This window comes from Lepidochelys olivacea (genome assembly GCF_965140295.1).
Source record: "Lepidochelys olivacea isolate rLepOli2 genome assembly, chromosome: 16".
Lineage (NCBI taxonomy): Eukaryota > Metazoa > Chordata > Testudines > Cheloniidae > Lepidochelys > Lepidochelys olivacea.
This window is the reverse complement of record NC_140426.1, coordinates 5,136,463-5,147,750: the sequence shown is the minus strand read 5'-3', so window position 1 is coordinate 5,147,750 and position 11,288 is coordinate 5,136,463. Positions and strand designations below refer to the sequence as shown.

Below are 11,288 nucleotides of genomic sequence, written 5' to 3'. Positions count from 1 at the left end.
CTCCAGGAAGAAATCACAGCCAGCGTTTCACCCTATCTGTGATTTGCAGGGGGGCGTGTCCTAAAAATAAAGGGAAGGGTAACCACCTTTCTGTATACAGTGCTATAAAATCCCTCCTGGCCAGAGGAAAAACCCTTTCACCTGTAAAGGGTTAAGAAGCTAAGATAGCCTCGCTGGCACCTGACCAAAATGACCAATGAGGAGACAAGATACTTTCAAATCTGGAGTGGGGGGAAACAAAAGGTCTGGCTGTCTGTGTGATGCTTTTGCCGGGAACAGATCAGGAATGCAGACTCAGAACTTCTGTAAAGTTAGTAAGTAATCTAGCTAGAAATGTGTTAGATTTCCTTTTGTTTAACTGGCAGGTAAATAAGCTGTGCTGAATGGAATGTATATTCCTGTTTTTGTGTCTTTTTGTAACTTAAGGTTTTGCCTAGAGGGATTCTCTATGTTTTGAATCTGATTACCCTGTAAGGTATTTACCATCCTGATTTTACAGAGATGATTCTCTTACCTTTTCTTTAATTAAAATTCTTCTTTTAAGAACCTGATTGATTTTTTCATTGCTCTTAAGATCCAAGGGTTTGGGTCTGTGTTCACCTGTACAAATTGGTGAGGATTTTTATCAATCCTTCCCCAACAAAGGGGGTGTAAGGACTGGGGGAAGATGTCTCCAAGTGGGCTCTTTCCCTGTTCTTTGTTTAACACACTTGGTGGTGGCAGCATAGGGTTCAAGGACAAGACAAAGTTTGTACCTTGGGGAAGTTTTTAACCAAAGCTGGTAAGAATAAGCTTTGGGGGTCTTTCATGCAGGTCCCCACATCTGTACCCTGGAGTTCAGAGTGGGGAAGGAACCTTGACAGCTAGGAACCCATTTCGCACAGGAGCAAGGTTAAGAACAGGGCTGGGGGTGGGTGGGTGGAGCTGGTCTGAATCTGCAGTGCTGCCCCCCCCCCTTCGGGGAGAGACCAGAACCCACAGCTGGGGGAGATGAGGAATAATGTGGTTGGCTTGAGGGAATCAGTATTCCCAAGAGGTGTCACAATCATCAGACCCGTATTTACACAGAGCAGGGCTGAGGGTTTGCCCAGACAAGACTGGCTCAGCCTGTACTCTTAGCCCCAGCTTTGAGCACTGCTCACATCTTACTCCTCATTAGACTTGGGCTTGACTGACCCTTGGGGCTGGGGTGTGAGGCTGAGTCAGGGCTGGGATTTGGATGCCATGATCCCAGACTCCACTGAGCTGTTCTGGGGAGATTTCAAATCGATAGGGTGGAAATCTCCCTGGATCATCTGACTTCTCGAGATTGCCAGGTCTTGAGTCAGACAGTTACCTCCCCCTCCCAATGGCCCATGTGCCCAAAGCCTTTCTGAGGAAACACGTGAGAAGCGACAGGCTGGTGTTTTACATCTCAGTTTTACTCAGGAGGGGTTGTTATACACAGAAGCACTAGCCCAGCGGCACACGAGGCTACAGAGCAGAGACCGCTACATCTATGCGGGGAGGATCTGTGCCGGCAGGTCAGAATGTCACTTTCTCTCTGAAGGAAACCTGGAATGGTGCCTCGCAATCTCCACCTGGAAGGGAGGAGAAAGGAAATGCTGCTTAGACATGAATTGTTATGCAGATAAAATTACACAGGATTGTTTCAGGGGACAAGACTTGATATCACATTTATTATAATAACACAATTTGATTTAAGACCAATAAATAATACCTAATACCTATGTATACACACACACACAGACACACACAAATCAAATGTTCTGCAGCTGCTAGATAGTTACCAGTCCTGAAAGTAGCTTGAGTTTGTGGCTTGGGTTCATAGCTAGTGGCGGCTAACTGGCCAGGAAAGCCGGGCACAAGGAAGGGCTGGGTCTCTGTTGGGCGCGCACCGATGCCCTTCCATGTTGGCAGCAGAATGTTACCCTTCAAAGTCTTCCATCTCATCCATCTTGTTTGTAGGCTTTAGTTTGAATCCAGAGTCTACAGGTCTTGCTGTGTCACGCTGCTTCTGGGTTCAGTGTGATTGATCACCCGTCAACTGCAGACATGACTTTCAGCCTAGGACCTGGCTTTGATGTTCCTTCAATTGTACGATTGTTCTTTTCTTTTGAGGGTGGACTCTTCTTGCTTTGTCAGGGCTGTTGTCTGCATCTTCAGCCGTTGGTGTTTACACTTTATTTCATCAGGACAGGCTGGGGCTGGAGGTTGATTCCATCATCCATCCATACCTCATTCCCACATCTAAACTACACTAATCAGATTACAGCAGGGTTTTGCAAAAATGGAGTGAGCATTTTAAAATGGAGTTTGGGAGAATTTAAAATGGAGTTTGGGTTACAACATGGACAAGTGTAAGGAATGGCAAACAGTGAGCAGAAGTTACAATATAGACAAGTACAATGAATGACAACCAGTGAGCAGACGTTACCACGTCGAAACAGTGCAAGTTTCAGTGCTTTAAGCAGCAATTGGATTGAAAGTGAAACTCAATTAGCCAGTTATTGGGGTACCTGATTTTATGAATGAATGTACTTTCATTCATAAAACTTTACTTATGAAGTTATATTAATAAAGTGAACAATTAAAAACAATTTCATTGATCAGTTCTACACAATGACCTTCCCAATGCTTACCCCAGGGCTTGTAGCATAGCCAGCAGCCTCTCCCATAGCGGCTTAGCCTAGGCCAGGACTTAGGGAGACCCTGGGTGGTGACACAGAGCCAGAAAGACCCATGGGGTCTGTCAGCATCCAGTAACCCTGAATCCCTTATTGTTCATTACAGCCCAGTCCTGTCTCTGCCACCAGGGACCCCACACTCCCTTTAATGAGGGGTCAGCCATATTTTTGGTGAGCTCCAATTTGGGCCTGGACAAAAAAACTCCTTGTAAGTCACTGTGAGATCCCTGCATGAGACTCCATGAAAGTGTAATGGCTGGCAGTGTTTGACACATCCCAGCCTGGAAGTAGGTGCTGCTCTGGCTGGGAAAGGGTTAACTCTACTAACGCTGAGGTGGGTGATTCATTACCCCACCCAGAATAAGGGAGGTGGGTGTGGTTCTCTAGAGAGAGGATCTAGGGTGAGGGCTGAACAATCTTGAGGGAGGAACTGGAGGAGCAGCCCAGGCTGGGGAGCAGGTTGAGATGAACTTTATGTTCATTTTGCTGTTCAGAGGAGCAGAGCCTGTGGGCCATGTCTCAAGCAGGCTGGGAATGGCATTTGCTCAGAGAGCCTCTCTAAAGTCACACTCTGTATAAACACCTCTGTTGTGCTCTCCAGACTGGAGCAGTGGAAGAGAAGCCACAACCCTCTGGAGAAGTGATCCTACTCACCTACGCAGCATCCGTCATGCATTTGTCTGGGGAGAGAAGTACAAACAGAGATCAGCTGACATGGGCACCCGCCTTTGGAGAGACCCACAGGTTCAGAATCCCCGGGAGAACTCCGCAGGAGAGCCTCTGCTTAGTGCTTCCCTAGGCTGTTAGCCAGGTGCAGGAAAGCCCAGTAAGGTGTGCAGTTCCTTCTTGCTTATTTGCTGCTGGTTATAGCAGATCCAGCCCCACCAACCTTGGGAGCTGGTGTGGGCCTACCCAGCTTCCCACATACCTCAGGTCAGTTGTGGGGCAGAAAGCAGAGTGCCTTCCCCCACGGAAGGGCTGTGAGAACAGAGAAAGCCAATCCAACAGCACTTCCTGTGAGGGAGCACTGCTGTCAAAGACCAGCTGTCATAGACCCTGGCACGTGCAGCAGGCAGCTGACATTTCTTTAAAGGTGTGTTGGGGGGAGCCTCTTCTGTTCCCATTAAAAAGACACAAGCACAATTTGAGGCACAATTAAATGTCCCTGCTCAGTGCAGGATTGGAATAGCAGAGAGCTGCAGGTCGTGGTTGAGGGGAATCGGCAAAGCTGTACATGGGACAGGGCTGGAAGAGCAGGGGGTCAGGACGGAGGGGCATCGGCTGAGCTGTGCATGGGGCAGGGCTGGAAGAGCAGGGGGTCAGGACGGAGGGGCATAGGCTGAGCTGTGCATGGGGCAGGGCTGGAAGAGCAGGGGGTCAGGACGGAGGGGCAATGGCAGAGGGACTAGCAGGGGGCAGGGCACTGCAGTGCTTTGCTACTCCAGGAAGCTTTGCAGTTTGCCCACACTGCTTGTCCCGAGCCAGTCCCATTAGTCCCAGACATTGCTGGGCTCTCTGTCCAGGGAGTAGGACCTGGCCTGCCTCCTTTCCAATGTGTTTGCCTACTTCAAACATATTTGGTGACTAGACGTCACCACTATTGCACATCCCCCTGCCGTCAGGAGACGGCTGGGCTGCTGCAGCTAGGGCTGAACCTCACAGCTCGGTAGAGTGGCTGATGACCTTCGCCCTGGGCAGCGCCATAGAAAGGTCACTAGGAAAAGACCTAGTGAGCTGATGGGCCTTAAGGCAGGACTGTTCCACACAGGCTGTTCCCCAGTGTTCCCTGGCCAGGCTCTTCCACAGCCTGCGGAGCCCACATGACTGTCCTTGTGCTGAGCTCCACCCCAATGCAGCTAGTGGTCCCCCTGCCATTCCCTCCCACTCCAGACTCATAGCCTTCCCTCACCCGAGGGCAGTTCTCATGCCCCCTCTATCCCTTGCAGGACTGAGCCTGAACAACCCTGAACAGTGACTTAATTTCCATCCAGAGGTCTCCATTGGCTTCTTCTTGTCATGGATATATCCCATAGCCCCAGCTTGAGCTGCAGGTCTGAGACCCTGGAATGGAGGATGGGAGGTGACCTCTACTCAGCTCCGCTTGTTGGGCGTGTGCCAGGAACCCATGTGCCATACAAATACCAGGCCTGCAACGGAAGGGTAAATTGGGTGGCCTCCCCCTGAAACCTCAGCCCAACAGTGCCGTCCGCTCACTAGTTGCCCCCTTGACTGCACCAGGGTGACACAGGTAATGGTCATTCCTGCAAGCAAGAGTTAGCAAGATTTTTTTGTCTGCTGTGGTGGGGCGAGTGCAGGTGCCGGGTGCTCTGGGCAAATCCCTTCCTCAGCCATCTCCTCTGCCCTCCAATGTGTGCAGTGAGCTGAGCTCCCATGGAACCAGGTCTGGGGGCTGCCAGACCTGCCAGCAGTGAGGCTAGGCCCTTGCTGCTTTCTGCGCCTGATTCCACTAGCACAGCCTGGGTGCCTGAGGGGCTGGCATTCACGGGCCGGCATCCTTCCCATTCCAGGCAGGTTAAACTCCAGACAGAAGAGTCATCATTTAGCTGAGGGTTTGCAAAGAGATGAATGCTGCAGTCCCCTTGGACGCAAAACCATTGACTCAAAGGGATTTGCACCAGTGTCCATGAGTGCAGCAGCTAGTCCAAAGGGAGGATCATCTCTTCGGTAGAGCTTGTGGACCTAGCTCCCTAGCACCAGCTAGCTGCTGCGGACATCACCTCACATTAAATCCTAGCCTTGGGCACAGGAGCCCTGAGCTTTAGATTGCTCAGACAAGCTGGGAGCATTTCCTGTCCTCTGGATCCCCCATTTGCCTGGCCATATGTGTAAGAGTCACACGCTCCTTCACATGATGGTGCTTGGCCCACGGTGCCAAGTGGCTCAGCAGTTTCCCCTCTGGTTCAGAGCAATGGAGGCACCGTCCAGCACGGCTGGAGTTATTGGATGATTAAGGGACTGTGTACAGTGCCAGTGAGTTTCAGGGGGCACTGAGCGCCCTCCATTTCCAATCAAGTCTGTGGGGGCCAAATTTAGGAGCCTCTCTTTGGACACAGATGGCCAGATTGAGGCACCTACATAGGATAAGGCTGGGCTAGAGCCTAAGTTCCCTCTAAACTGTGTGGCCACCCTGCAGGCTACCAAGGGCCACGCAGGTGGGGAAAGGTGCCTCTCCCTCGGCCCCGGGCTGCTGCAGCAAGAGAGGGCTGGGGGGAGTCCTCTCTCCATGCTGCAGTCCCGGGGAAGCCTGCAACCCTCATCCCTCATCCCCAGCCCCACCCCAGAGCCCGCAACTACAGCCAGAGCCCTCACCCCCCCGACACACACCCTAACCCTCTGCCCCAGCCCTGAGCCCCCTCCTGCACCCAGAACCCCATATCCCTGGCCCCTCACCCTAACCCTCTGCCCCAGCCCTGAGCCCCCTCCCACACGCCAAACCCCTCAGCCCCACCCCGTCACATATCACCTCCATATTGGTGCACACGTACTCCGCACATGGATGTAAAAAATTAGAGGGAACATTGGCTAGGCTACAGGGCTGGGAACACAGCACACAAGCAGTTTGCATTACAGACAGGCTTGCCAAGTGCACCCTCAGCTCCTGAGCTCCACAGGGCATTTCTCCCAATCTTATCTCTTGTCTTTTTACCTATGGTTTGTTCTTACCAGTTTTTGGCAGGAGGAGAATAGTGTCCTCTGGGAGCCCCTGCGCCAAGGAGAACTGGGTGAACTTCTCCTGTAGTTCAGGGTTCAGCTCCGTAGTTCTGCCTGCAGCCAGGGAATCAAGACACTCCGGGTGAGAGTGAGCCCCTCTTGCTACAATCAGCCCCGTCCATGACAGCCTGTGTGTTAGCACTAGGCACCACTGACCCACAACACAGGGCCTGTGTCCGGCAGCCTCACCAGCAAATCCCCTTTCTATGCATCACAACCAGCCTTGCCTCAGCTCGGGGCACAACAACCACTGCCCTGCCACTGGGCTCTGGGGCAGAGCCTCAGGTTCTGCAGGGCCCCACGTCGCCACCCAACTCCTTCCTGGGGGATGAGCCCCCACTTCTTCAGGGCATATCCTGCAGAAATTCAAAACAGAGCCATGTAGAGTGGAAGGAGGGTGTCTCTCAGATGGAGGCTGAAGGGGAGCCCTGAGTCTCTGCCGGCAGAGTTCCCCAATGTGCAGGACAGAGGTGCCACCCCTGGGCCTTGGATCCAGGTGCCACGTACCGTACAGAGTCACCATGGTGAAGGTGTCGGTGCCCTTGAACTTCTTGGTGTACAGCAGGGCGTACTCATCGTAGTTGGTCTCCACCACACGGATGTCATGCTGGCTGCCCCAGCCTGCAGGGGGCATGGACAGAGGCGCAGGGCAGAGATGAGCAAGCACAGATACCAGTATATATATGGAGCAGGGCTCCCCCGCAGGCCTGCTGTCCCCAGCTTACGAGCGGGGCTCCTCCCCCCCGGGCCCGACACCCCCAGCTAACGAGCGGGGCTCCCCCCTGGCCTGCCGCCCTTCGGCTGGTGTAAACAGGCATTGACTCCAGTCGAGCGGAGCCAATTCACGCCAGCTGGTAGGAGGGCTGCGCCCCCGATTCTGAGCCCCACAACCCTCTCTGTGGGTCGTTTGTCCCCTATCTGGTACCAATATTGGACTGGGGACGCCATTTTGAAGAGCACGGGGTTGTGCTCTATGTGAGGGCGCGCTGGCCGGGGCAGGGCAGCGTGCTCTTCACAATGGCTCCCCCATGCGGCGTGACTTTGAACTCCCCAGGCAGCGTTTGGTTCTAGAGACACAATTTTGTCCTCCTAAGAGGAGAGTGAGGTGCCCCCCGCTCAGCCAATCCAAATGGTCCTGTCACTCTCCCCGATACTCAGACACAGGACGGGGGGCTCTGCAGTGGTGACTCGTAGAGACCAGCACGGTTCCTCGACAGATCCATGTCAAAAACTGCAGACATGACTGAAACTCAGGGCTGTGATTAGCCAAGGTGCCCTGCACCTCCCGCTCCCACTGACTTCACAGTTCTCACACCCCTGAGTCAGGCCATGGCAGAGTGGGGGTCAGCGGGGACAGGAACCCAGCCCTGATGGCACTCGTTCTGGTGCCCTCTGCCTTGGCCCATTGCACACACCCTTTTCCAATGGCAGTTGGACGCCTAGCACAGGAGCCATTCCCAGGCTGAGCTCCTCAATCTCGTTTCTTGCACAGTTAAGTGCTAACAGCTCTAAATCCTTGTGCTAAATCTGCTCCCATTTTGGGCTGGGCTGGAGCTGGAAGGGGGCTCGCAGGAGAAAGCTGTGAGCTTATTTATCTAGTGACTCCTGGCCAACAAAGGGGCAGACTGTCCTGCTCTCAGCTGCGGGCACTGCCCAGGGCGCGGCGTGCCAGGGCGGGGCGGGATGCTGCAATGGAGCCAGAGCAGCAAACACATGCACTCACGTGGGCTGGTGTAGCTGAATCGGCCCGGCTGGTCCGTCTTGATGAAAAGGCTGGTCCTCTTCTCGCACCGATCAGACCTGGGCAGTGTGTGGGGAAGGCAGGAAACAAGCACGTTAGCAGGCTGAGGGAAGACTCCGATTTTCCCATTGCCCCCAGCAGCGGAGGGAGATCCAGCGTCCAGCTGGTGAGCAATGCCTGGCGCCATACGGCCACTGCGGGGAGAGCTGAAATTCCCCCAAACTCCACCAGCCAGCAGGGCCGCCCCAAGCTCCAAGAGCACAACTGCCCAGGCAAAAACAAAAAACCAAAAAAAACAGGGGGGGCCGGACGCCGCCCCTGGAATTGCGCCGCCCCAAGCCTGTGCTTGCTTTGCTGGTGCCTAGAGCCGGCCCTGCCAGCCAGACCCCACCCTCGGGTGTGCAGCAAGCTGAGAGGTGCGACCGCCATGCTGCTGCCTTGCACAGACTGCAGAGAGAACCGAAAACCCCCTCCAGGGGGCACAAGAGCCCAAGTCGGGATCCTCCAGCACTGGCCCTGGAAATCTGCTCAGACAGCAGCTTCACTAAGATCAGCTCTGCTTTGTCACCATGTGCTGAGCCTGCTTGGCAAGGACTCCGGGCACCTGGCCTTGCTGCTGGAGACCAGGACTCTGTACGCTGGTGGAGCGTGATCTGGAGCGAGCCTCCGTGTCACCCCCCAAACCGGCAGAGTCACGTCAGCCCTTATTGCCCCCCCATTACCAGCTCCTACAGCCCCATCTAGAGAGCCAGTCAGCCATCCCACCACCTGGCATCCACATCACACGGTAGGGACAGGGAATCAAGGAATCAGGCCTCCTAAAATCTATTCCCAGCTCTGACAATGACTCACTGTTTGACCTTGTCCCATCCCCTCTCTGTGCCTCAGTTTCCCCATCTGTGAAACAGGGAGACCCTGACTGACTTAATGGTTATGGGAGCTAATTAATGGCTCCAGAGTGCTTTGAGAGCCTCGGTTGGGAGGGCAAAGCATTCTTTGGACCCCCACAGGAGAGCTTTCTCTCTGACCCACAGCAATCCATGTGGGCGGTAGTAGAAACAGAGCCTGCTGAGCTAAGCTGGGAATCATAACTGAGAGGAGCAGTGGGGTGGAGACCCAGTCGGAATCCTGGGGCTGGGGCAATACGGAGTGTCAGAGGCGGAGTATTCCAGGGAAACCCAGCCCCTCCCTCCCATGGCAGGGACAGGATGCTGTGCCTGGCAGCCCTCCTCCACTCCCCCCGGAAGGAGGTCACAGCACTCTCCAAGGGCTCCTGGCTGGGGCCTGCTGCTTGGACAGGGCCAGGCTGTGACTGACACCCTGGAGGCTCCAGGAGGGGCTGAGCCACAGGCAGCCAGATCTCCCCGCAAGAGTCTGGTCAGCTCAGGGAGGCCGGGCTTCCCTCGCATAGGGCAGTTTGCACCCCAGAGGTGCTAGGAGGGAACCATCGCTGCACTCTCTGAGCCCCGGCCCTGGGACTGAGCCCTGCCCTTGCTCCAGGGCGTAACAGGGAGGAGAAGGCTGCTTGTGCCCGGCCCAAGTGCCCCCCCACTGCCCAGACCTGCAGGCAAGGGGCACCAGACACCCCCTGTCCATGTCAAGATGGGGACAGGACCCCAAGCCCACCTGGGGTCTCCCTGGGACTGGTGTGGGGGGGAGGGGACAAGAGCATCCCTTGGGTGAAGGACCCCCCAGCGCCAGCTGGGCCCTGGGAAGGGGGTGGGACGAGCCTTTGTGAGGTGGAAATGGCGCCCTTCCCCCTCAGGCAGGGCAGGGCCCCAGTGGCACCGGCAGCCTTACTTGGGGTAGGTGGAGGTGACATTCAGGTTCCCATCTGCTGCGGGCGTGATGACCGTGGTGCACGTCTTCAGCACCTGCTTCTTCTCCTTGAACCACCTGGAGTTGGAGGCCAGGCCAATGCTATACCACTTCCCTGTGAACTGCACACAGACCCCAGTCACCACAGGCACTGCCAGGACGGGCCAGACCTGGCTGCAGCAAGCCCAGGGTCCTGCCTTGGGCCAGACCTGCTTCAGAGGAAGGTATAAAAACCTTCCTACTGGCTGATTATTGGGAATAACCTGCCCACCTGGCTCTGCTCAGCCTGCCCTGACCCTGCCAGCCCCCTCTGTGCCCGGACAAGTGCCACCCTCCACTCTAGAGATGACCAAGCCGCTCTGCGCTGCACAGCCCCACACACTGGAGGTTCAGCATCTGAACCTGGATCCAAATGTTCCAGCTCTCCTACACTGGGCTGAATCAGAACCCCAGATCCAAACACTCTCAACTGGGGGGAGGGGAGTTCAGCACCCAAATCCAGCGTGGGACCCCAATTCTCAGCTGGGCACCAGCCGCCTTCATAAGGGCCTGAACCACCCTCTGCTCTGAATTGCCCTGCTCTCGGAACTGGTTGGAATCAGGATCCAGATCCATCCCTGCCTCTGAAAAGAGAAGGAAGGGAGCCAATCCTCTGGGCATGGGCACACACAGATGGGCCAGGTTACCTTCTCCTGCTGAAAGTCAGGTTGCACGGTGACTTCCTCCTGCCCATGGAGAGCACCAAACAGGGCCAGCCCCAGGAGGCTGAGCAGCGTGGCCTGCATGCTTCTGTCTCTTCCCTTCCCTGTGGCCCTTTGGAGCTGAGCTCTGTGCAGAGCGGAGGGAGAGAGGCAGGCTGTGTGTGAGCAGGAGCCCCAGTGCAGCCCCCTATTTATTGGGAGGCAGCTGACATCCCCAGGGTGGGAAAACATAGCACTAGCAAATGCCAGCCCTCATCACTCCCCTGCTGAGCTGGGTTATGCAAGAGGGAGTGAGCCAGTGAGCAGCAGACTCTGAAATGCAAAGGGCAGGCTGGGGGCTGGGTACCCACAAACTGCTCCCTGCTGTTGACTTTAGCTGTTTGCTTTCCAATGCCAAAAACTCTCACAGCAGAAACAGTGGCTCCTACCCAGTTTTGCAACCCTCCCAGCTCCCCAGGAACAGCAGAGAGTTTGGCTTCAGCTGGCGGAGAATGAAAAGATGTAAACTGCAACGAACAGATGAGCAAGAACACCACTGCCAAATCTATTCCTAAGGGAGAGTGGGGCTAGGGGAGCAGATGGTTCCAGCCTGACCAAGGCAAAGGGTTT

The 11,288-nt window shown here is 55.1% G+C and overlaps 1 protein-coding gene across 1 annotated transcript; it reads right to left on the bottom strand.

The window, feature by feature from the left end:
* Window positions 1–1,400: 1,400 nt before the first annotated feature.
* PTGDS (prostaglandin D2 synthase) lies at window positions 1,401–10,855 on the bottom strand. Its single transcript, XM_084649778.1, has 7 exons — window positions 10,665–10,855; window positions 9,961–10,100; window positions 8,143–8,219; window positions 6,927–7,040; window positions 6,372–6,473; window positions 3,342–3,367; window positions 1,401–1,580 (listed from the first exon to the last, which is right to left on the bottom strand). Exons 1-6 carry the CDS (start codon window positions 10,761–10,763, stop codon window positions 3,342–3,344), a joined length of 558 nt encoding a protein of 185 aa, XP_084505904.1. The 5' UTR covers window positions 10,764–10,855; the 3' UTR covers window positions 1,401–1,580.
* Between the last annotated feature and the right edge of the window lie 433 nt (window positions 10,856–11,288).

Coding starts and splice junctions, on each gene's coding strand:
- PTGDS (XM_084649778.1), bottom strand. CDS start 10,763: ATGCAGGCCACGCTGCTCAGCCTCCTGGGGCTGGCCCTGTTTGGTGCT. Junction 10,101..10,664: donor CTGACTTTCAGCAGGAGAAG/GTAACCTGGCCC, acceptor GTCTGTGTGCAG/TTCACAGGGAAGTGGTATAG. Junction 8,220..9,960: donor GTCACCTCCACCTACCCCAA/GTAAGGCTGCCG, acceptor CACACTGCCCAG/GTCTGATCGGTGCGAGAAGA.